Source organism: Dysidea avara, chromosome 4 (genome assembly GCF_963678975.1).
Source record: "Dysidea avara chromosome 4, odDysAvar1.4, whole genome shotgun sequence".
Lineage (NCBI taxonomy): Eukaryota > Metazoa > Porifera > Demospongiae > Dictyoceratida > Dysideidae > Dysidea > Dysidea avara.
The window spans coordinates 2,501,078-2,523,835 of record NC_089275.1 but is presented as its reverse complement, the minus strand read 5'-3'; the positions used below and the strand labels follow the sequence as shown (position 1 = coordinate 2,523,835).

The 22,758-nt window shown below is 37.6% G+C and overlaps 2 protein-coding genes across 3 annotated transcripts; one reads left to right on the top strand and one right to left on the bottom strand.

The window, feature by feature from the left end:
• Positions 1 to 2,260: 2,260 nt before the first annotated feature.
• On the bottom strand, positions 2,261 to 19,776 carry LOC136252609 (rab11 family-interacting protein 3-like). 2 transcript variants are annotated; one of them, XM_066045106.1, is made up of 16 exons: positions 19,517 to 19,776; positions 16,354 to 16,586; positions 12,484 to 12,577; positions 12,334 to 12,434; positions 11,456 to 11,664; positions 11,180 to 11,248; positions 11,035 to 11,128; positions 9,751 to 9,854; positions 9,022 to 9,112; positions 8,420 to 8,469; positions 8,284 to 8,365; positions 5,210 to 5,347; positions 3,950 to 4,069; positions 3,807 to 3,890; positions 2,807 to 2,845; positions 2,261 to 2,667 (listed from the first exon to the last, which is right to left on the bottom strand). In XM_066045106.1, exons 2-16 carry the CDS (start codon positions 16,525 to 16,527, stop codon positions 2,554 to 2,556), a joined length of 1,563 nt encoding a protein of 520 aa, XP_065901178.1. In that variant the 5' UTR covers positions 16,528 to 16,586; positions 19,517 to 19,776; the 3' UTR covers positions 2,261 to 2,553. The 2 variants fall into 2 exon arrangements, with proteins under 2 accessions (XP_065901178.1, XP_065901179.1); XM_066045107.1 differs by lacking the exons at positions 16,354 to 16,586; positions 19,517 to 19,776 and adding exons at positions 12,623 to 12,704; positions 12,749 to 14,662.
• On the top strand, positions 19,622 to 21,407 carry LOC136252610 (TNF receptor-associated factor 4-like). Its single transcript, XM_066045108.1, has one exon. It carries the CDS (start codon positions 19,871 to 19,873, stop codon positions 21,284 to 21,286), a length of 1,416 nt encoding a protein of 471 aa, XP_065901180.1. The 5' UTR covers positions 19,622 to 19,870; the 3' UTR covers positions 21,287 to 21,407.
• The last annotated feature ends 1,351 nt before the right edge of the window (positions 21,408 to 22,758 follow it).

Here is a 22,758-nt window from a genome sequence, read left to right as displayed (position 1 = left end):
TTGAAATGTACTCTGTTGAAAAACGATCCACATTACAAAAATGATTATTTGGTGATGCTTAGTAACTGAACTATGCAATGCTGACTCACTCATTCTTTTTACTTCACAACAATGCCCCTGACTAAATCAACATGTTTAATTCAAACCCACAATGCAAAACTTTAAGCAGCTCTAATTCAAACCCAAAATGCAAACTTTAAGCATCTCTATATAAATAATCAAAGGGAACTGATGCTTTGTAGCTGCCTCAGCATCAAAGGCAGTTGTGGTCAGGGCTATATCATGATATTGCCCTAACCACAGGGCAATATCTAGATATTGCCCTGTGGTCAGGGAAATATGTGATATATAACCCTGTGATTTCCTTTGATCTGAAGTGTCAAAGTGGTATATATGAAGTTGTAAACCCAACATAGATATATATATAATACTGTTCCCCACCTTATAAATAACACATGCCTTAGTTGAGATATTGAATTTCTGTTTAGTGCAAATCTGAGTGAAATCCTCAGAAGCACGTACAAATTATGATGTGTATACAAACAGGAGTTGAAGGCACTTATAAGCTCCTGTTACAAACCACTGTAATTTTACACTGAAATTGATTCTTCCTCTACAGCTAATTGTGAAACTCCCCAAAAATTCTTGTAGTGGTTACTATCTTTAAAAGTATGGAAACAGATCTTTGGTTGTGACTACTATGGCTTTAAAAAGGAGATTACTGTTTTTCATTAAAAAATTAATTTTAGAGAATTCAATAACTCATTTGAACAAATATTTCAAAACATTTCTTCCATATTTTTGTTACAAATATACTTCGGTAGAAGAGGACAAAGTTTAAGAAACACATAACTAAAAAATTGGTAGAATTCCATACTTTTGGTCTAAAACACTAAAACCGAGTGTTAATATCAGTACTTCTAACTGGAGATGATGATTTTTTAAGTACCACAAGCACATCTGATAGAAAAGGGAGTGGAAAGAGTGCTGAGATCAATGAAAACCACGCATGTGTGGCTCCTCTGGTGCATGCCTAGACTGCATGTTGTGGGGGATCAAGTCACCACTGGGTCTGGGATTTTTTCTGCATTCTTCACATTTCAGGTACATGTTTCTGACTCCCTGTATTGACAGGCTTTAAGCCTTCTCACAGGTTAGCATTCACAGAATCATTTTGCATGTGAAGCCATAGGAACTAGTAGCATGTCCCCTTAAGGCAGTATCCAGTAGATATTGTGCCATTTTTCGAAGTTTGTGATCCAGTTCAGTTGAGGTATATATCTATGTGATATACCAGATGCAAGGGAACAAAATACAACATTGTTCATTAAAATGACACTTAGACTTTCTCTGATCACATCAACCACTAGATCTATGTTCAAGCTTCCTCACTTAACTCTTATCAGTTTTGATGATGATAATAATTTAAATGACATTTGTGTCATTAGGCTTTTATTTTTGGTAAAATTGGTTCTTATCCTAATTTCATTATAGTATGTTATTACAGTCTTGTGATTCCGGAATTCCGTACTTTCTAAAGGTCAGACAAGAAACACCAAAATAAGTTATAATTGGAATTGGCAGTGGAAAATATGATAATTGTATTACTGTAAAAAAAGCTATAGCCTAAATAATTATTTCAAGGGATAAAATTTTCAGATTTTGAGGTTTTGGGGCTTGACAGCAAAAATGTTATCCTAGACCTCCATATAGTCTAATACATTTAGGAATTGTTTGCAAATCCATGAAACTTTTATTTTTTAGCTATATACGTTGCTAACAAGTTTCCCTTTATAGCACGTATTACTTGATGTACAGCTCTATACTGTATAGCCTAAATATTTCAAGGGCAAAATTTGTGAGGTTGAGCAAGGTTTTTTTCCGAGGAAGAATTTTTTCACAGAACGCCACCATCCAATTTTTTCCCTTTTTCAGGGCAATTATAGTAGTAAACAATGCCATTTTGATTAACCTGCAAATTTTTAATGGGCAACGGATACTGTCAATCTGCAAGAAAGTTTCCTACCCAACTGTACGGTTGGTATTCTGACAAAGTGGCTACATTACGCAGGACACTCCATACACAAATAACACAACTTTCAAGTTAGCTGGTTTAGACAGGTGGCCTTATTGACAGGCTACACCTTCTTGCCTGTATCTAATAAACTATATAATAGGATTGTTGCTATAAGTAGCTACATACTGTTTATGGTAAAGTGTAAAGTTTTTCATGATGCAGGTATGTTTTGTCCACTTCGTATTAAATTTGGCAAATAAGATTTTATAATATTTTGTACAGAATGTTAATGACACAGTACAACAGTTACCATGGTTACAAATACAAATTACAACAAATACAGATAATTACATATAATTACAATTATTGTACTGAAAATAAACAATAATTTAGGAATGCTGTCATAAACACCTTATTTTTATTTAAACAATACAATATGTTAAAAATTCCATTAGGCTACCTGTATGGCAATTGAATAAAAAAGATAAGCGAGGATTTGTTGCAAAAACAGGGCTTGGATGGGGCTGGTCATGACATCACTTCCTCTCCAATAGTTCAGGATGTCTATCCAGAATAGTTACTAGTAACCCTTCAATGTATAACTTTAGTCTTTGATTGGTGTCTTCACAATCTCTGAGTGCCGCCATTACCTGTAGTAATAGCACATGTGGTCATGATGAACTTTATTGACTATGTTGTAGGGTACTTGTGCCTAACTATCCCTTCATCACACTGGCACTATTCAAGTAAATACACAAACACACAGTACGTAGCTAATCTCATCCTCACCTTATCCTTAGAAGCACTTTCTAGTTCTGATGCAATTGACTGAAGTGAAAAAAATCACATAATATTTGAATGGACTAAACCTGAAACCCTATGAATTTTAGCTGTGCATGTGATGCTGGCTGCAGCAAAATCACAGATTGATCTACATAGTGTAAAAGTGATATTGTGCTGGTTTTAAAGATCACTTCACCTATACACACTTGAGGTATTGATAATCTCATTGCATAGTGATAAAATTTGAGAAAAACTAGAACCCACAATCACTTGTTATAACCTGGTCTATATATAAACAAGGAATGACCAAATCTTTACTCCATGACCAATCTTGTAAAAAGAAAATAATTTTTGGCAAGGTCCCATTGAACAATAGAGATCTTGAAGCATGTCTAATTGACGATACATACAATGACAAAATGTGATATCATAGTTGACAAAATGGTGGTACAAGTGCATAGATTTTGGAATGTACATGTAAGTGAATAATGTTGTAGTTTTTACACATGGAACCAGGAAATAATAAAAGAAAGAAGTAACAGAAGTATTGTGACAATGCAAAACACAAGGAAAGCAGGATGAAATTCTTGAAATATGCATACACAAATATTCACATTTATATTGCAATATATTCTATATGCCTCACCTTTACCCCTATAAATACATGCTACTGTTCCTCACACAATATCTTTCTGTACAAAGTCCCCACACTAACATGCCTATTTTTTGTTGATGTAAACAATTTGTAAAAAAAAATCATTGTGGATATCACCCATTGCACTATTTCCCAATGCTCCCAGTGTCCTGATTATCAAGGTGTCCTGATTATCAAGGTGTCCTGATTATCAAGGTGTCCTGATTTTCCAGGTCAGTTTATGTACTAAGGTATACTTTGGGACCTTAACTAAGTGTCTGGATTATGTAGGTGTCCTCAACTGTCCACATTTACAAGTTCCAGTGTACAAAGTATAAATACCACTCCAAATAAAGCAACATATTGACTCACAGGTCCCTGTGTGATGAGGCTCTTGCCATGTTGAAGAAACTGAGCCCTCAGATCAGCATTCTCTTCCTTCAACCGATCTATTTCCTAAAATGGTGAAGTTCATGAGATGTAAACCACACAAACCCCCTCGGTTAAGTTGTTACCTTATTTAGTGAGGTGATTTCCCCACCAATGTCCAACGTTGACATGGATACACGTTTGCACTGTGCTTCATCACATTCAAATTGTAGTAGTTGTACCTTATTGAGTTGCTCTGATAATTCCTATAGTATAGTAGTGATGGTGGTAAATTTATACATTTCATACTGTATACTGGACAGCATGTCAGGGAGTTACAGTGCACAGTATATATACCCTTTAAAACCAGCAGCCCTCCTAATTCCTCCATGTAATATATTGTACTTTGTGTGGGAGGATCAAAGCAATGTTGCATGTCGTATTGTCCATACAGTACTAATTAGCTGCATAACTGTACTGTATGAGTCATACAGAACAGTTATGCAGCTAATTGGGAAAATACAGTACAGTTATGCGGAGAGTTTATTTAAGGAATGTTACATAAACAACACACTGTAAATCGCCAAAACCAGCCAAACTAATCCTACTAGTTCGTTCTACGGCTAGAAATAGATTGTATAAATACTTACTGATCATCTGATCACGAAGAGATTCCACTAAGACAACATGATTGATCATGTGCGTGACATTGTACATCGCTAAACTTAGCCAAACTAATCCTATTAGTTCGTTCTACGACTAGAAATAGGTTACATAAACACTTACTGATATCCTGATCACCAAAAATCAGAGCAGTTTGAGTACTAGAGAAAGTTGCTCCAAGCCAGACGACCAGGAAGTACAATATAGCACTTAAAGCACCACCTATACTTGTGTGTACAAAAAATACAACACGAGAGGGCATGTCGAGAGGCTAATACAGCACGAGGTGAACGCGCGGCGGCGCTTTAACTATAACATACAGTGCTGACCACAAATTGACAAGCATTCTTTGCCAAATTACCTACCACTGCATTATAAGATTTGAAATAGTTTTTAGTGAAATTATAGCCACTGTAGTGCAAATAATAATTGTATAGATTTTTATTGCATAAAACTTCAGTATGCATTAACTACTTCAGTAGTGGCTTAACAACAATGTCTGTACCTTGAATAATCTGTTACAAAGTAGAGAATGTTTAGAAACAAAATGAGGCAAGAGTTAGTGTTTTGATGTCAATGCCATTTTATGTACAATAGTACTAATCTAATGGACCAGGAACCATATCTATATACAACATCTACCATATCTCTAGCCAAGCCAAACAGTTCTATATCCCTTAAGAGGTTAACTAAAGTACATAACACTATTAGTTATCTACTTGCACTACAGTTGTGGCTCTCACTTGATTTAAGGCTTCTTTCTCATCGGCCCAAGCTTCATTGTTTCGTCGTAACATTTCAGTCAATCTCTGTGTCTCCTTGTGTTGTTGTGTACATTGTAACTCCTTCTCTGCCAGCTGATCCTCTAGGTCTAACTTTTGCTGTGAGTACAAACATACAACATGAATGTGAAGTACATGTACACTAACTGCTCTACACTAATGAATTACAAGTCCTCACAGACCTGCTAATACTATATATTGTACTTTGCGTGGGAGGATCAAAACGATGCCGCGTATCGCATTGTCCATACAGTACTAATTAGCAGCATAACTGTACTGTATGAGTCATACAGAACAGTTATGCAGCTAATTGGACAAAAACAGCACACTTGGGAAAATATAGTACAGTTACGCGGGGACCTTATTTAAGGAATGTTACGAAAACAACACAATGTAAATCATTAAAATCAGCCAAACTAATCCTACCAGTTCATTCTACAGTTACAAATACATTGCATAAATGCTTTAACTATAACATAAAGAACTTTGTGTGGGAGGATCAAAGCAAAAAAGTGTTTTATGTTCGCCATACAAGCACAAGTGTTCTATATTGGGCAGTTATAGAACACTTTAATAGACCACAGTTCTATATCAGGTAGTTATAGAACTGCCAGTTCTATTTTGCAGGCTGATAGCCTACTTTGAGTGAGTAATCAGGCCAGTACAACCAATCAACCAAGCCAGTGTAGGCTGATAGCCTGACTGCGCTGGCTGACCAGTCAACCTAATCAGTAAGAGCAAATCCACTGGATTTAATTTATAGACACACTTGAAGATTTCAATGATGGTTGCTTGTGGTCAGCAGCAATGAACGTTCTTACTACATTTTGTTCACATAAACGGATGAGTTCTAGGAATATCACAGGAATATGCTTATTAAAGTACCACAATCGAAAACTTTTAGTAGTTGAGAAGACGGATTAGGTTCACAAAACAACTAATGAAGGCGCAGCACAGTGCAACACAGGTGTAATGCCTATTCTACTGATGATAACACTACTCCGTGAGTTTCTAATTGTTTCATGTGTCTTGTGTGTACCTAAAGTTGACAGTTCTCTATACCAGATAAAGCTATGCCTTCGCTCGTGCTATACAGGAAATATAGCACTCAAAGAGTGGTCTCGAGATGAAATATAGCCCACTCTTGTTGTGCTATATTTCCTGTATAGCACTCGCGGTAGTGCTTTATCAAATACATACAGTACAGTACAGTACAGTACAGTACAGTACAGTACAGTACAGTACAGTACAGTGTACAGTACAATGTACATGTATTGCGTAATGTACACATGTATACGTACATAAACTTCTCTACAACATGCTGTACAATTTGGAATAAGACTGATTTTTACTACAATTTATGAATGCACTAAAACACTGAACTATAAGAGAAGTTTAGCTAACAAAAGACCTAAAAATCAGAGTTGCTGCAGTAAAGAGAGAAGCTCCCTTTCACTGCTACATGTGGTATAAACTTGACAAATTCTTTGAACCACAAATTGTAAAAACGATACATTTTATTGCTATAATCACCATTATTTCAAATAGACCAATCACCGAAACCCCTTACTTGACCAAATAGACCAATATAATGTCTGAATGTTTTTGTAATGCAGAGTTAAACACAAGATATTTTTACAGTAAAATTTCTATGGCCATACAACAGTAGTCCTATAGTGTAATGGTTAGCACAGTGGACTTTGAATCCAAAGATCCAGGTTCAAATCTCGGTAGGACTTCATTTTTAAACCAGGCGCACGCCCACAGCCGGCTGAAGGCCGGCTGTGGGCGTGCGCCTGGTTTACTGAAATTGTTTTCGTAAAAGTGTGTGTGTGTACCTATCTATCTATCTACCTATCTACCTATCTACCTATGTTTGTCCGTACGCACCCACGTGAGCAAAATCGTTTAATAACGATAAAAGCAGCTTTTACGTAAGAAGTAAAAGTGAAATGAAGTCTGTATTAAACTTCTGCACAGGTGAACTTTGCTCTGAGGTGGTTTCTTTTCGGCGGACTGAAATACGGGTGTGGTGACTTTCCTCAGACTACCTTCCCCTTGAGGTTTTCAGGCATTTAGCAACTGAAAAACAATGGTGCAGGCCTCGTACACTGCCAGGAATAGCCTATCGCTTCGAGTTGAAAAGGGGCGTATCCCTTACGTATGCGAACGAAAATGAAGAGCAGCCTTGAGGCTTTGTCGAGAGAATTTGTGGGAAAAAACACGTTAGTCACACTATAAAACAGTTTAGAACATAGTTTTGTGCGTAATATGTTGGTAAAAGCGGTTTATTTAACAAACGCTTCCTTAGCAGTGCATAGCAACGTAATTGAACGAATTACGAATATTTCATGAATTACGAAATACGAGAAATAGCTAATTATATTATTGCACAACCCATTGTAAAGTAGTAATACATAGTTGGTTAATTCATAGTAGTATATACTGTCTATGGTTATTCCAGATGAGTTAGCTAGCTGCATGGCGCCTGGTTTTTAGAAGTAGCACAACATCAACTTGTTTATATTTTATTAATTTGCTAATTGTCTCTAAATTGCATAGAACATTGTCAACATGGTTTAGATGATTTCTGAGCAAAATAGATGAGGAAAGGGCAAGAGGAATGAGCTATACATACAGCTTTTAACTTTACCTGTGGCAGCATTGTGTCCCCATCCATATTGTAATGCAAATGGCACCTACTTGTCTTGTACCACAAAGTAAGCTAGCAGTAAGCCTACAGATTTCATCATTTGCTTTGCCAATTTCTTCCTGAACAAACATGAGCTACTAGTTGGTAACCCACACAACAGGTTTCCACCTTAATAACCTCATTAATGAACTAAGCCTCTTTAGATATCTAAGAAAATTATAAGGTACGTGATAATAGTGTTGAAGCTGTCACTCAGTAAATAACTTGTATGACCCACCGTACATACGTACATACAAACACCTACACCATTACACAAACCACACACATATACGTACGTACACACACAGACTACACTAAACTACACATAGTGTATACTACACACCTTATCTAATGACTCCAGTTGTTCCGTCATATTATAATTACTGGATTGTAGTGACTTTACCTCTAACTGTGTAGTACTCAACCTAACAAGTGTGGTACAGCATCACATGATCACATTATACACCAGCCACACCCACCTGCTCTTCAGATCATCTAACTTTAACTCATACTCATTGGATAGTTTTACCTGTAGAGTGGGTGGGGCAGAATATGTCATAACACAGTTTGTAATAACTAAACACATAAGTGAGCTGAAAGTGATATGACATGTGACTGAACTTGTGAAAACAAGGTATAAGCTGACACAGGAGCTTATAAGTGCTGAACTACACCCCATCAGACAACTGCACATATGTCTCTCAGTACTGGAATAGAACTTTTGAATTCTGTAACTTGTATTATGTAATTTTGTAACAAGTGTTAAATATTTCATCACCATACACCTGTAGCATGATGACATTAATTTACGTTTACAAAATTTTATGTGCCCACGTGTCCTGTTATTGCAGGTCTGGTCACACACAGTATATGGTGGTAAGCTTTTTACATCCTAAAACTGAGCAACTCGGGCAAGGGTGTATTTATACATTCGTTCTAGCCATAGTATCAGCAGTTGAGCGTTTGCTTCTCCAATTAAGACCACGTACCCATTAAATCAACTAGAGCAACATTAGAAACTTTACTCACAATACACAACACAACACACAGTCATGATGTATGTACACTACACAAAACATACTATGGCATCTGTATGCTTCTTCTCTGCAACTTGTAGATTGTCCTCATAACTGGTAGCAGTGTCCTTCAGCTTCTCCTCAAACGACAACACCCTACAACACAATATCGTGAGGTAACTGCATACAGTTAGCTGGCAGAGTAGAACCCCTGGATATAACAACTGCTGAGTGGACAACTGACAGCCCAAACTAACCGTTTTTTTGTTTGTTTTTGTTTGTTTGTTTTTGTTTGTTTGTTTTTGTTTTTTTTTTCTAAATAGCATGTTTCAAATTTGTATACAATTACACTCTTTGCCGTTCCCACAGATTTTCCTTTAGTGTGATCTGATTGTGGTCACACGAGACCAAGGATTAATCTATTGTACCTGTTTCATCAAATTTAACAATGATGGTTCTCTCTCTATTCATTATTTGACACAACATTAGTAACAAAGAACTCCAGACCATGAAATCATTTTGAGAACATGTCATAATTGTACGAGCTGTGCTGTCTGGTGGTAGATTTGATTAATTGATGGTTATTAGGGTGTGCACTGCAGTACTGGCTCCTACACTTTGCTATAGCTGTATGTTTATATTTTAACTATGCAAAAATACATATAAGACATCTCTAAATCAACATTACTTGTACTCCTTATCTAAGGATGTTTTTTTTTTTCAAAGGACACATACAAAACAAAAGAACATAAAGGTGTTCACATAGAGGTGTAAAAGGGATAAGGGTCACTGACCTGTGCATCAATCTCTTATTGTCCTCCTTTAGTTGGTTACTACGAGCTGCTGTAACCTCCTTCTCCTCACAAGCCTGATCCCTCTCTGATGACACACTGATCAGCTATTAGTGGCAGAGTGTACATTATGTAGTATAGTCTGTATGTGACGGGGATTGTGAATACAGGGCATGAGGGTACTGTACAAACTACACTCCATCACAAAACAGGTCATATCTCAGTATTCGAATAGAATATCTGTATTCTATAACTTGACTAATTTAAAAAGGGTTGAAAATCTGTATGGTATAAATAGAGTGAGCAAATTTTATGTACAGTGAACCCTCAGTTATCCGAACCTTAATGTGTCTCAGGCAAAGGTAAAAGTGTTCAGATACGTGTAAGTGAATTGTTCATATAACTGAAGCCCATACACATGTCGTATAGACCTTCAGCACTTATGTTGTAAAGCCTTAATAAGTAATAAATAAATACAGAGTTCTGTTGAAATGCTCTAATAGAACATACACTTGTACTCAAAATACCCTAATAGAACAGTCGTTTTCAATTTCAGATTGAAACGAGGGTACGGGTAAACAAAAATTTTTAAAGGATCACTGGCTTCCCTGTAAAAGAGAACATCCTGAGGAAGACATGTTCACAGACACCCCAAGCAGCTGTAAAATTTATGACCATTGAAGAAGTTGCATATACTACATGTATATATTACGTCAGGAGCTTATGAGTCGCCGAAGGCGGCGAAGGAGCATGAAACTTACATAGCCTACTGGGTGCCATCAAAATCCAAATTCATTAGCAATTAGTTTCCATATAAGGGAAGTAAAATCTCATTAATAGACGCCGTATACTAATTGTGCACGACACTCGTAGCAATTTATTCAAAAAAACGGGACGTAATTTGGATTGTGATGGAACCGAGTTTCATGCTCCTTCGCTGGCTCATGTAGATATGAGAATTAATTGTTATCATTTAACACTTAGGCTGATCACCTCATTCTATTTAATCAGAGTACTTTTGAATTACTACAGCCAGTAATGTATATTTTACTGTAATTCTGTTAGAAAAACCAATAACAATTCTTGTTATCATAAACAACGGAAGTTTGATGAGGCTAGGGTTTGACGAATCAAGCGGAATTCACCAAACTTAATTGTCATTTAGTTACACTGTACTTTATATTTTCTACAGGTGAATTCACCAAGCTTTCATTATTTATGATATGCCTAAAATCAAAATTCTGGCAACCAAGGTCACATACACACTAGCCACACCACACCACTCACTTGAGCTGTCAGTTGTTGTAAGGACTCTTCCACTGATCCATTCAGTGACTCCAACACTACAGCATTATTATGTTTGGCCAGTCGAGGACTATGCCTATTAACCAGTAGTGTTCTAATCCTGTATACCATATATGGGATAGCATACCTGAGTCTGGGGGATGAGGTGGAACCCAGAGTAAAACTGATACTCTTCGATAGTGAGTCTTTCTTCCCACTAGAAGACACAAAAGCAATACCTCTTAAACAGCAAACAGAGAATCTTACAAAAGATGGACCACGAAAAGTGACATAAGTTAAATTGCTAATCGCTTCAAAAAAAATTTCAAAGATGTTGTAGCAATCAGACTGCTAAGCTAGTCCATCAGTGAATTGTAAGAAATAAACACAAAAGAAATCAAAAAGAGTTTCTGTATACACAAACCTTTTAGAATTTGTTGGACTGGCAAATGGCGGACCACTGGTACTCTTGTTATTAAAGTCCACCTCTTCTTCATGACCACTAACACCTTCACCATTGGCAACATATTCATGGTAACAGTTAACAACTGGCTGCGGTGAAGGGGAACTGGCTAAAGGGTACACCTCAGCTTCTGTGGAGAAGGCACTGTCCGTATCTCCAGCCGAACTGACCTGTAATTGAAATAAACAATGAATAGTGTATCCCTGTCATAGAGAAACAGATACATGCAAATCTTGGGCTATACCAGTTAGATAGTAAATAAGTGTCTATGCATTTAACCAGGCATTACAATCTTCCTATTTATTCATGCAGAGAACTGTAATACAGCACCTGATTGTTATATATAAGACTGAGCATCTAAACCCTATCTATTTCAAGCTCTAAAACAGTCAGAGATTGGCCTTACTGATTGCTCTGGCCATGGGCTATACAAGGCTACATAGTAGGGTGTTAGAAACTTAACATTAATCATGTATTATTCATACTGTACACATATAAGAAAACTATGCTGTACCACATAGAGCAAAATGTTGGCGGTGGAAAAATGTTGGCAAATTGTGCTTCCAATTGTTAATGTTTTATCCTCAAAAGTTGTACCACATAAGAAGTAAGAGTTGCATCATATACAAATTCAGTGAGTTCAGATTCTTCGTATTCAACAGGTTAGCCAAATAAGTCACAATTTAGCAAATGATGATCATTACACTTCCAACAAGATTGATAGTGGTACATTTTTAAAGCAATTTTACACTGTCAACATTTTGCACTTTATAGTATGTCTTCAGACAGCAGTTAATAATTACTGGGAGACATACACTAAACAACATGATCCCTCTTACCTCATCTCCACTAGCATTTGAATTACAATCGTCATGGAAACCATTGGTGTTGTTAGTATCAGGCATGTCCTTGTCTTCATCATCATCACCAGATGTATTACCTAATAAAGAAATAATAGTTCACAGCAATGAGGTTTCCCAGGTACATACCCAACAGAAAGGATGCCACTCCCTTGTGGAAAGAGTCAAACGACACAGTGCCAGTACCATCAGGGTCCATGGCTTGTACCAAGTCATCCATTTGCTGGAGGTAACAAACATATTTAATCAACAAATTTATTTCGTTTACTTGTAATTGGGGCGAGCCTGAGCGAGCCCCACACTAGCGAGTCGCCCACGTAACTTTCGTCTCAGCGACCATGCCCAAAAAACTACAGAAGAAATCAGAAAGAGACCCTGAAATAAACGGACTTACCGTGAAATAAACGGCGTAAATCACAGCACTTCCATATATGTTCATCTCATCAACCATGCCACGGAGAAATATACGATGTAGATTACAGCACTTCCATATATGTTTGTCTCATCGACCATGTCACGGAGAAATATACGACGTAAATTACAGCACTTCCATATATGTTCGTCTCATCGACCATGCCACGGAGAAATATACGACGTAGATTACAGCACTTCCATATATGTTCGTCTCATCGACCATGTCACAGAGAAATATACGACGTAGATTACAGCACTTCCATATATGTTCGTCTCATTGGCCATGTCACGGAGAAATATACGACGTACATTACAGCACTTCCATATATGTTTGTCTCATCGACCATGTCACGGAGAAATATACGAAGTAGATTACAGCACTTCCATACATGTTCGTCTCATCGACCATGTCACGGAGAAATATACGACGTAGATTACAGCGTATGAAACACGTGTATCAGCGCGTGAATATGAAAATCACCTAAGGTTGGCTAAATGAATGCAGAAGAACGGCTCAGAAGAAGGAGACAGCTGTACAGATTGAGAAGGGACCGAGAAACACCAGAAGAAGCTGAAGAAAGACAAAGGAGAAACAGAGAATACTCCAGAACAAGATATGCTCGGCAAAGGGACACAATCTTGCAGCAGAGAAGGCAGAATTAGTATGTAAAATAATGAATCAGTCACACAACAATAACATTGATTTATCTACATAATAATTTTGTTTGCTTGCTTATGTTTTACGTTGTGTTATCAGATTTGTATATGACCACTATTGCTGCTATGCATACTCCCATTAAATATGTTCAGGCTCGCCCCACGATGCTGTTTGCATCTGTCTAGTATAAATAACATAACGGGTGAAGGTATAATGGGAGAGACTACCACTACACCTTGTCAACAATGAGCCAGCAGCACTTTGCTTGTTAAAGAAGGTGCTAAATTAGTCTATTAACAAGTGGTATACACACAGGCACCTTAGTGTTTAAAGTGATAATTGGTAGTTGTCAACACATCTATGATTTTAGTACAGATTTTTGCAACTGAATTCGTCGCGTTTGCAATTGACTTCGTCCTGTTTGCAGTGGAGTTCGTCGCCTATGCAGTAGAATTCGTCCTGTTTGCAATTGATTTCATTGGTTTTGCATTAGAATTCATCACATTTGCACAAGAATTCATCCATAACAAGATAGGCAGCTGCAGTAAACATGAAAACAAGATGTAGCAGCTGCTCCGTGATCTTGTTGAGTACAACTGTTGTAAATAATTCATGATTCTTCAACAGTCGTGCCATTGGCAATGGGTGTGGTCACTTGCGAACAAGCTAATTAACTTGGCAGACAGCTAATGGCTTCACGCATAACCAGCTTCAATTACTCTCTAGTGTCTCAAGGTATTCTCGATGGCAAAAATGATTCACCTTGTGATGAGCGGCTGGTTTCTTGCAGTCAATGTATATGCAAAAGCGACAAAATCAATTGCAAAACTGATGAATTCAATTGCAAACGGGACGAATTCTACTGCAAAGGCGATGAACTCTACTGCAAACAGGATGAAGTCAATTGCAAAGGTGACAAATTCAACCTGTAATGCACACACATTTTTGATATGGTATATGGTAGTTGCATACTCTCTTCTCTCTTACATTACGTTGTTCAAAATTGATGAATGATAATTGGTAAATTGATGAAAACAATTCACTACACATAGCACTGTATGTATATATGTAAAGCTATAGAAATGGTGTCAATTCTATATTGACAACCCTAGGCCTAGACTACCAACATTAGTATACCGTAATTAAACAGTTACAGCATATCACCATTCAATGATACTTGAATTTTGTAAATCACTTATTAGCTACAGGTGACCCACAAGAACGCTACTGTACAACAGAAAGTTATTGTAGAGCAGGGGGGGGGAGAGGGGGTAGGACAAGACCACGCACACTACGAAGCGCTAACAAAAATATTTTTATTAAACATAATCATACTATCTGTTGAAAGTAATAAATCACACAACAACGATTGTCTGATGATCACTGCTACTGTTGATGTGAAAGTCATGACCACCACACATTGTCATCACTGTAATTCTAATTACTCCATAACAACAGCATTGTAAACAGCAAACTGAGTAGAATCGAAATATGTATCACGCCCCATTGTGCCTTTTCCTCTACTTTTTTTACAGAGACAGACTATTCAGCTCACGTGAAATATTTTTAGTACTTGCACATTCATTACGCGTACATACGTCATGCACGTATCATGACCTACCCCCCTGACTGTAGAGTAGTATTAGTATTGAAACACTGTGGTACAGAAAATTTCCAGACCAATGATCCTGGACAACTTGCAGTATACTCAAGGAGCCACCAGCAGAAGATCCAGTTAGTAATATGGACACTGATAAACATCACAGCAAAATTATTAGTTAAAACCATACCACCAGGTATGTAGAGATGCACCACCCTACTATAACTGGATTAGTAAGCCATCACAACATACAAGTCTGTTATGGTATGAAGCCTTGAGCAGGTTCCTAGGATACCAGCCGAAGGAGGCTAATTAATCATAAGCCAGTAAACAGATAGCAATCACTTATATAACACTAACACATAACTATGTATCATGTATCTGGGCAATAATAAAGAGCTTTATGTTGAATGTAAACACTCATGCTATACAGTGGTTAATATATTTGTGACCGGCTGAGCAAACTGATCAAACCCTGGTTGCTTTAGCACATTCCTCAAATCCATTTTACTGCTTCTCTATTATCTATAGTAACAAAAAGAGTTGACAGCCAAAGTTTCAGCCTTTTGTGATAAATGGTCTTGGAGTTATAACGTTAGACAGTTGAAACAGCAATCAATTCAATTTGTACAGCAACGATACAGTAAATAAATTACAGGTGCTTATTTCATCGATCATAACTCATGGCTGAAACAAGGTATGAAGATGGGACTTGGCTCTATCTGTTCACCATGAACTGGGTAGTGTTTTCCCAGTACTTTTTCACGTGGACAAAGAAGATCTTTCTAACAAAGAAACAATGACGGTAAATGTTATTTCTACCACAGACATAAGTGCCCATAATTCATGAACCTTTTCCTGTACAAACACAAAACAAAGATTTTCTTACTCTCCATGAACAGGAGAATCCATTAGAGCTTTGTTTCATGATCAGTGTATACCAAAGGGATTAAAATGTATGTAATTTTTTCATCAAGCATGCACATTTTACTCAATACGTTTTTATGATAAAGTTCTCAAAAACAGCTAGTTTCGTTCGGCGGTTCACACTAAATACTCTTTATAACGTACTTCCATAAGTACATTCACTACAAAATGATGTGCTACATTTAGCCAATGAATACCTCCAAACATACTTGACAACCAAATAACAAAGCCATATTATCACCAACCAGTGTTAATCGCCAGGAAAATTACTGTACTCTAATGAGTGTGTGTGTGTGCATGTGTGTGCACTTTGCACAACATACACACGGTTGGTTACACACTACACACACACCCGCACACGCACAAACATATACACATGCATGCACGTACACACACTCACCCCATCCCAGCCAATCTGTAGTCCAATACTCTTCAGTTCCTCCACACTAATAATCCCATCTCCATCACTATCACACATACTGAACACTGACTGCATGTACTCCATTGGGTTGACAGCACTGTGTAGTGGTGAACATGTGGGAGAGCAAGATGGAGGGGACCTCTCTCTGTCCATACCACCAGCTGTTGTGTGTAGTGTACTAGTGTAATAGTATAGTAAGTCTTATCAACGTCCTGTAATGTGGTAAAATAACAGAAATGAACTCTTTTATGACTAACAGAAATGACACAATATGTAATTGTTTCAATATCAAGACGTTGTGTTATTGGGGAATCAATTCTTTATATGTAACTGTTGTTAGGAATTTTAAACTGAAACTTTTCTATAGTTTATGTGGAGCGATATGAGTAGATTATGCATGTGCATGGATAGGCTGTCATGTAATTTTCAGAAAGTGGATATCATGATACACGTTGAATGATACCACATACATCCATGCATCTTATGGTACATACATACGTGTCTACACAGATGTTCAAGCGACAGAACAATATTTTTACACCATCATGTAATAAGGTAATCTAATTACATTGTAATGATGTCACACACTCTACTGGTCAATCCCCAGCTGGCATCCTTTACCACACTAAAGACATGTCCTAATATGGTAAGGTACTGTTACTACTTGATAAGGCTGCACATGTGATGTTGTAACATGGTTGGGACTTTCAGTGTCTCTATTGTACAGAATACACTATGGATATCCTGTACGTGTGAACACTACATCTTGCATAAAATTTGGGAGAAAAAAAGCTATTTATGGATCACCTAGTCCCTCTTCAATTACATGTACGTTCCCTACTCTATGTATGTTGTGTCTTAGGCCATTCTGTGTCAATGTTGAGGATTATTTTCAAAATCAAAATCAATCTGTGCTCTAACAAAAATGTGAAATACACACTGAGAAATATCATAATCACATTTTAATTACCCTGAAACAATTATCACCTTGAAACAATTATCACCTTTGTGTCAGTAGACAGTAGCACAAACACATATCATGCAATGACTTTATGATGGTAAGACACATGCTGTACAGGTGGTACATTTTATTATGTGACACATTAATTATTTTATTACCAATATTCAGAGTATTCTAAACATGAGGGATGATCAAGTACAGTACTATATAATATTTATCACCACAACACATCATCACCATTAACAGTGAATGTTGATGTGTAGTCAACCAGCCATGACGTGTACCAATACAAACACAATAAGTTTCCCAACACACCATGAACAATACATCCATTGTATAAACACTGTACTATGCAGGTATATACACCACTTTAGCGTGGGCATTCAAAGGTACCGCTCCGTGTTTAACTAGCATATTGCCCGGGCAATATCATGGGAAAACGGTTTGCCAATGACTTTGATACACAGCCAGTTTAAAGAATCAATGCGCTTTGACTCGTTATATTGAGCGACATAGGGCTTTGTATTGTGGGACTCATTTTTGTAGTAGTTGCTAAGCTTAGCACATTTGCTAAGATGGACTAGTTAGTTGTTACTAAAGAATAATGAAGGCACAAAATAATTGTTTGGGCGATCGTGGATGCATATTTCTACCCACCGCATATCAGCCTTTGAACAGACCACGGAACAGCAAAGCTACTACTGCTACGTTGAAATAGGTTAGTAACTTACAGTCCTAAGTACTTAACTTAATATAATAACTTACTTACTGTCCCAATAACGAAGTTAGTTGGCTTAACTCAGTACAAAAATGATAACAATATAAATTCCATCCCACAATCGCAAGTTATCTAACATTGCATGTTGAAGCATAGTAACGTATTAATGACGTTTTAACGTATGGACAACGTTTTGATGGCTATTAGCCCACGCTATTAAAACCATGATCGATCTTCAGATGCTACTGTATAAAACAAATGGGAAGAGTTCTCGTTAGTTCTTTCACCTATTAGGTGAGTGCGCCCCAAGTGATATATATCACTTATACCATGGCTGCTTGGGATTTTGCAGACATATACACCTGCAGCCCTAAGGCTTTAGGTGTATATATCAGCAAAATCCCTCACAGCCATGGTATAACTATTACACACACCGTGAGAAATCTTTACTGCATTTTGCTGCGTTGTGAGGAAAATGCATATTATATTACAATGTGCTGTTATTAAAAAGGATTTTCCTGTTTTACCATATACTCTTCATTTCTTAAGAAGGAATTCCTCCATATATACAACACATACAAATAGAGTACAGTGATGGACACCTTCTATATAACAATTTCCTCATCCTGGAACACCCACTGGTCACAATACTTCTAGGAAGCTCATTCATACAATTCTGCTTGCACAGCATTGTACTACACACACCCATTAAAGTCCACAATTCAGGAGTGAAAACAGAACACCAAAAAAGCCATACAAATCTTGCTTTAAACATCCACAAACAAGAGATGGTTTAATATAGCAATAAACTCCTAGGGTTTTATTTGTTAAAATAAAAATACTACATAACCGGCACTACTACAAAACAATAACTACCAGATTACAAGCCCCACACCAGTTTGCATTGCACAAAGATAACTGCAGTAAAAACAGAAGACAGCTGACGTACCACAGCACCCCTACAATCCACCCTACACATGGTGACAATACAGTGTTAACAAGACTACTCCGTGTTGTTAGTGAGATAGGTGATAAATTGAGAGAATGAAATGTGCTCTAATTAAAATTTGTTAAAAAACAAAGACACTCCATCACCCAAACATTAAATAATCCACCTAACCCCCTAGTAGCACCTAAACTGCTCTGGAGAACAAAGGACTAATCAATGCTGCTTATGTTACACATGGTTGTGAAGTTCGCTGACAGGGGAGGGGGGCGTGGTGGACTTAACTAGCCGACAAACGCGAAGCAATTGACATTTATTCCGTGACTATAGCAACTAAATACAGTAGTTAACACAAAGAGAAGCAGGACTGAGAACGTGAGACAGCAAGAATAAAGCAAATCATATGAACATGGCGCTGCGTACTATAGTGTTTGCCACCTCAGTTAGCGACAGTGTCGTTTAAGGAATTAACAATTACTGTACAATGTATATCACACACAACCAAATATCAACTTACAATCTGTTGCTAGCCATTCCTTCTCAACCTCTCCATTGCTTTGAACTTCCAAAATGTCGTATACTTACAATAACGTCCGGATAACATGGCAACGTCATACCCACAATAATCACGTGATATCGTTGAAGTTGTAGGCATTCAAGGAGACTTGTTCCCCTCAAGATTGTTGAATTTATAGAGGTTCCTCTCCATGGTCAATATCTTGCCTTTATCCATTACTGCTACACTTGAACGGAGGGAGCGCGCATCCTGACAACCCGCGCTAAGAATTCCACAAGAAATCACGTGAGAAACAGGAAGAAGAAAGGCCTTACCACCCAAACTTATTTCTAGGGACAACCACAGTGACTGACTATGGCAGTGAATAACACGTCAGCACCGGGAGCCAGTAGTGACGCTACCCAAGGAGGTTACGGGTACCGATTTGTGAACACCCCACCAGATCGAGTTGTATGTGTAATATGTCATCTTCCCAGTCGAGATTGTAGGCTGAGTGAGTGCTGTGGACACGTGTTCTGTAAGTCTTGTCTGGACGAGACCAAAGCGTTAGGATACAGTGCTTGTCCCATGTGTAAAGAGGTGGAGTTTGTCACTTTCTCCAACAAACAGATTGATCGAGAAGTGAGGAGTCTTCATGTGTTCTGTACTAATAAGGAGAGGGGTTGTGAGTGGCAGGGTGAACTGAATGATGTTAAGAGTCACCTTGGAGATAGCAACAGTTGCCGTTTTGGGGAAGTTAAGTGTCCCAATGAATGTGGGAAGATGCTAAGCTCGGAAAGTTATACCAGTCATGTCAATACCGAGTGTCGGCGTCGTAAGGTTGACTGTCAATATTGTCATGATTCTGGTGAACACCAGTTTATTACTAGTTCTCAACACAAGGATCAGTGCCCCAGGTTTCCATTACGTTGTCCTAACAAGTGTAAAGTTAGAGGTGTCCCTCGTGAAGACATGGAAGCGCACAAGAAGGACTGTCCTCTTGAGATGGTCCAATGTGATTATCGCAATGTGGGTTGTGAGGAGACAATGATACGTAGAAAACGCAAGAAACATGATGATGATCACATGGAAGACCACCTGCATATGGTTAAACGAAGATTGGTGGAAACTGAAGACGAACTAACAACTACCAAAGACAAACTACAAGTTACAGAGAGCAGGCTGATGTCCACTGAAAACAGGGTCACGTCTTTATTGGACACGATGGTACAACATTTGATGACTAGTAGTGCAGGGTCAGGTGATAGGCTTATCTTATCAGCAAAGTGGGTGATACACATCACTTCAACAGCATCACTGCTTGTGTCAGGCACACAAATTTGTCCAGTCATTGTTAAAATGGTGGAGTTTTCTAGCTACAAGAATAATGCTTATGAGTGGTTTAGCGAGCCTTTCTACTCTCATAGTGGAGGATACAAGTTATGTTTTGGTATTAATGCATCTGGTTGTGGAGCAGGTAAGGACAGTCATATGTCAGCATTCATATTTGTCATGAAGGGCCCACATGATGATGAACTGTCATGGCCGTTGAGAGAGCAGTTTGAAATCAAGTTACTAAATCAAGTCTGTGATGGTGACCACCGTGTGTTGACTTGTAATTTTGATGATACGGTCCCTTCTAGCATCTCCGGTAGAGTTATCAGTGCTAGTAGAGCTGAAGTGGGTTGGGGATACCCAAAGTTTATTACTATTGATGACCTCTCCAAGAATACCCCTGATCGCCAGTACCTTAAAAGTGACTGTGTATTTTTCCAAATACGTAAATTGTGACAGTTTAAAATAATATTATATTACAAAGTGTAAGGTACATGAATATTTTGCAAATTTGTGTCATATGTAGTGTTGTACTTGTTTTACATAGTGATTACTATCAAATTTGTACTGGACTAAACTTGTAGTTTGGAACATCAGATAGCTCACATAGCAGGGATGGGGTGATTTTGACTTTTCATTGAAGCGTGAACTTTTGATTGTCTGGTATGTTATAACCATAAAATATTATATCTGTCATGATTATGGGGCCAAAAACCCTAACCAAGGCAAAAAAAAACATGCTAATATAATTTAACAAAGTACTGTACCTGAAAGTAGATCTAGATCATGAGGCTATACTACGGCAAAGCAACAAATTTTGATGAAATCGTAGCACCTAATTTTCTGTGGAAGTCAAGTAAGGTATACTAAATCATTTGAGATATGGTGCCACGTCAAAATCACTTTTAAACTAGCCCATTTCTAGCTACTCAAGAAACCATAGAAGTGCATCCAAAATCTTTGTTTTTGTTTAAATAGCATGAATGTATCTCAGGTGTAATCAGAAGATCTTTCTAAATGTGGTAAAATATCCTGTTTTTAATCACTTCTAATGCAGCCAATATTTCAGTGTTAAAAGTACACTGGTATGATCCAATTACCAATAGAAATAATGTATTGTACATATATGGCTTCATATACCATGATCCTCCGTGCTTCTTAACATGGCAAGCTAATGACCTGTTCAGGTTTTGGATATGACCATCCCTTGCTTGTCTGTTGATAGTGTTGGGGGTAACGCATTACGTAATAATTATTTCTGTGGTAATGAAGTAATATCTGCAAAAACAGGTAATATAACTCACTTGCAAATGTAACGCGGTACCTAAGTAATAAAATTACTGTAATGGGTCTAACATTACGTAATTTTTTTTTCCCGGGCTAGATGTACTGCCCTTGCCTACCACCCCCAGTACCAAGGAGCAAGTGTGCTGGACAACTGAAAATATCAATGTGCAAAAATGTTGTTATAAGCAAGAAACTGCTGAATAAGCTTCATTCAGTGGCTAGGCGTTACAAACGAGATTAGTAACTTCGTTATTTACGTTACTTAACGAAGTTACTAATCTCGTTAGTAATCCACTGAGTAACGCCTAGCCACTACGAAGTAACAAAGTGTACTGAATGAAGCTTATTCACCAGCTTCTTGCTTATACCAAGATTTGCACATTATCCAACAACACAATCATGTCACGTGATAAAGTGGTAGTTTCACATGTGACAGCTTAGAGCTGTGGACACAAAGTAATATAATATGCAGTTACTTTATTATATGGGTAATATGTAACTGTAACTAAATAGTACAGTTGTAAATAATATGTAACAAGTTACATTTTAAAAGTAACTGTCCCAACACTGTCTGTTGAGATGCAAAGTTTCACTATATTTACTATTGAGCAAGCTCAGAGCACTTTTACGGCTTCCCCAAT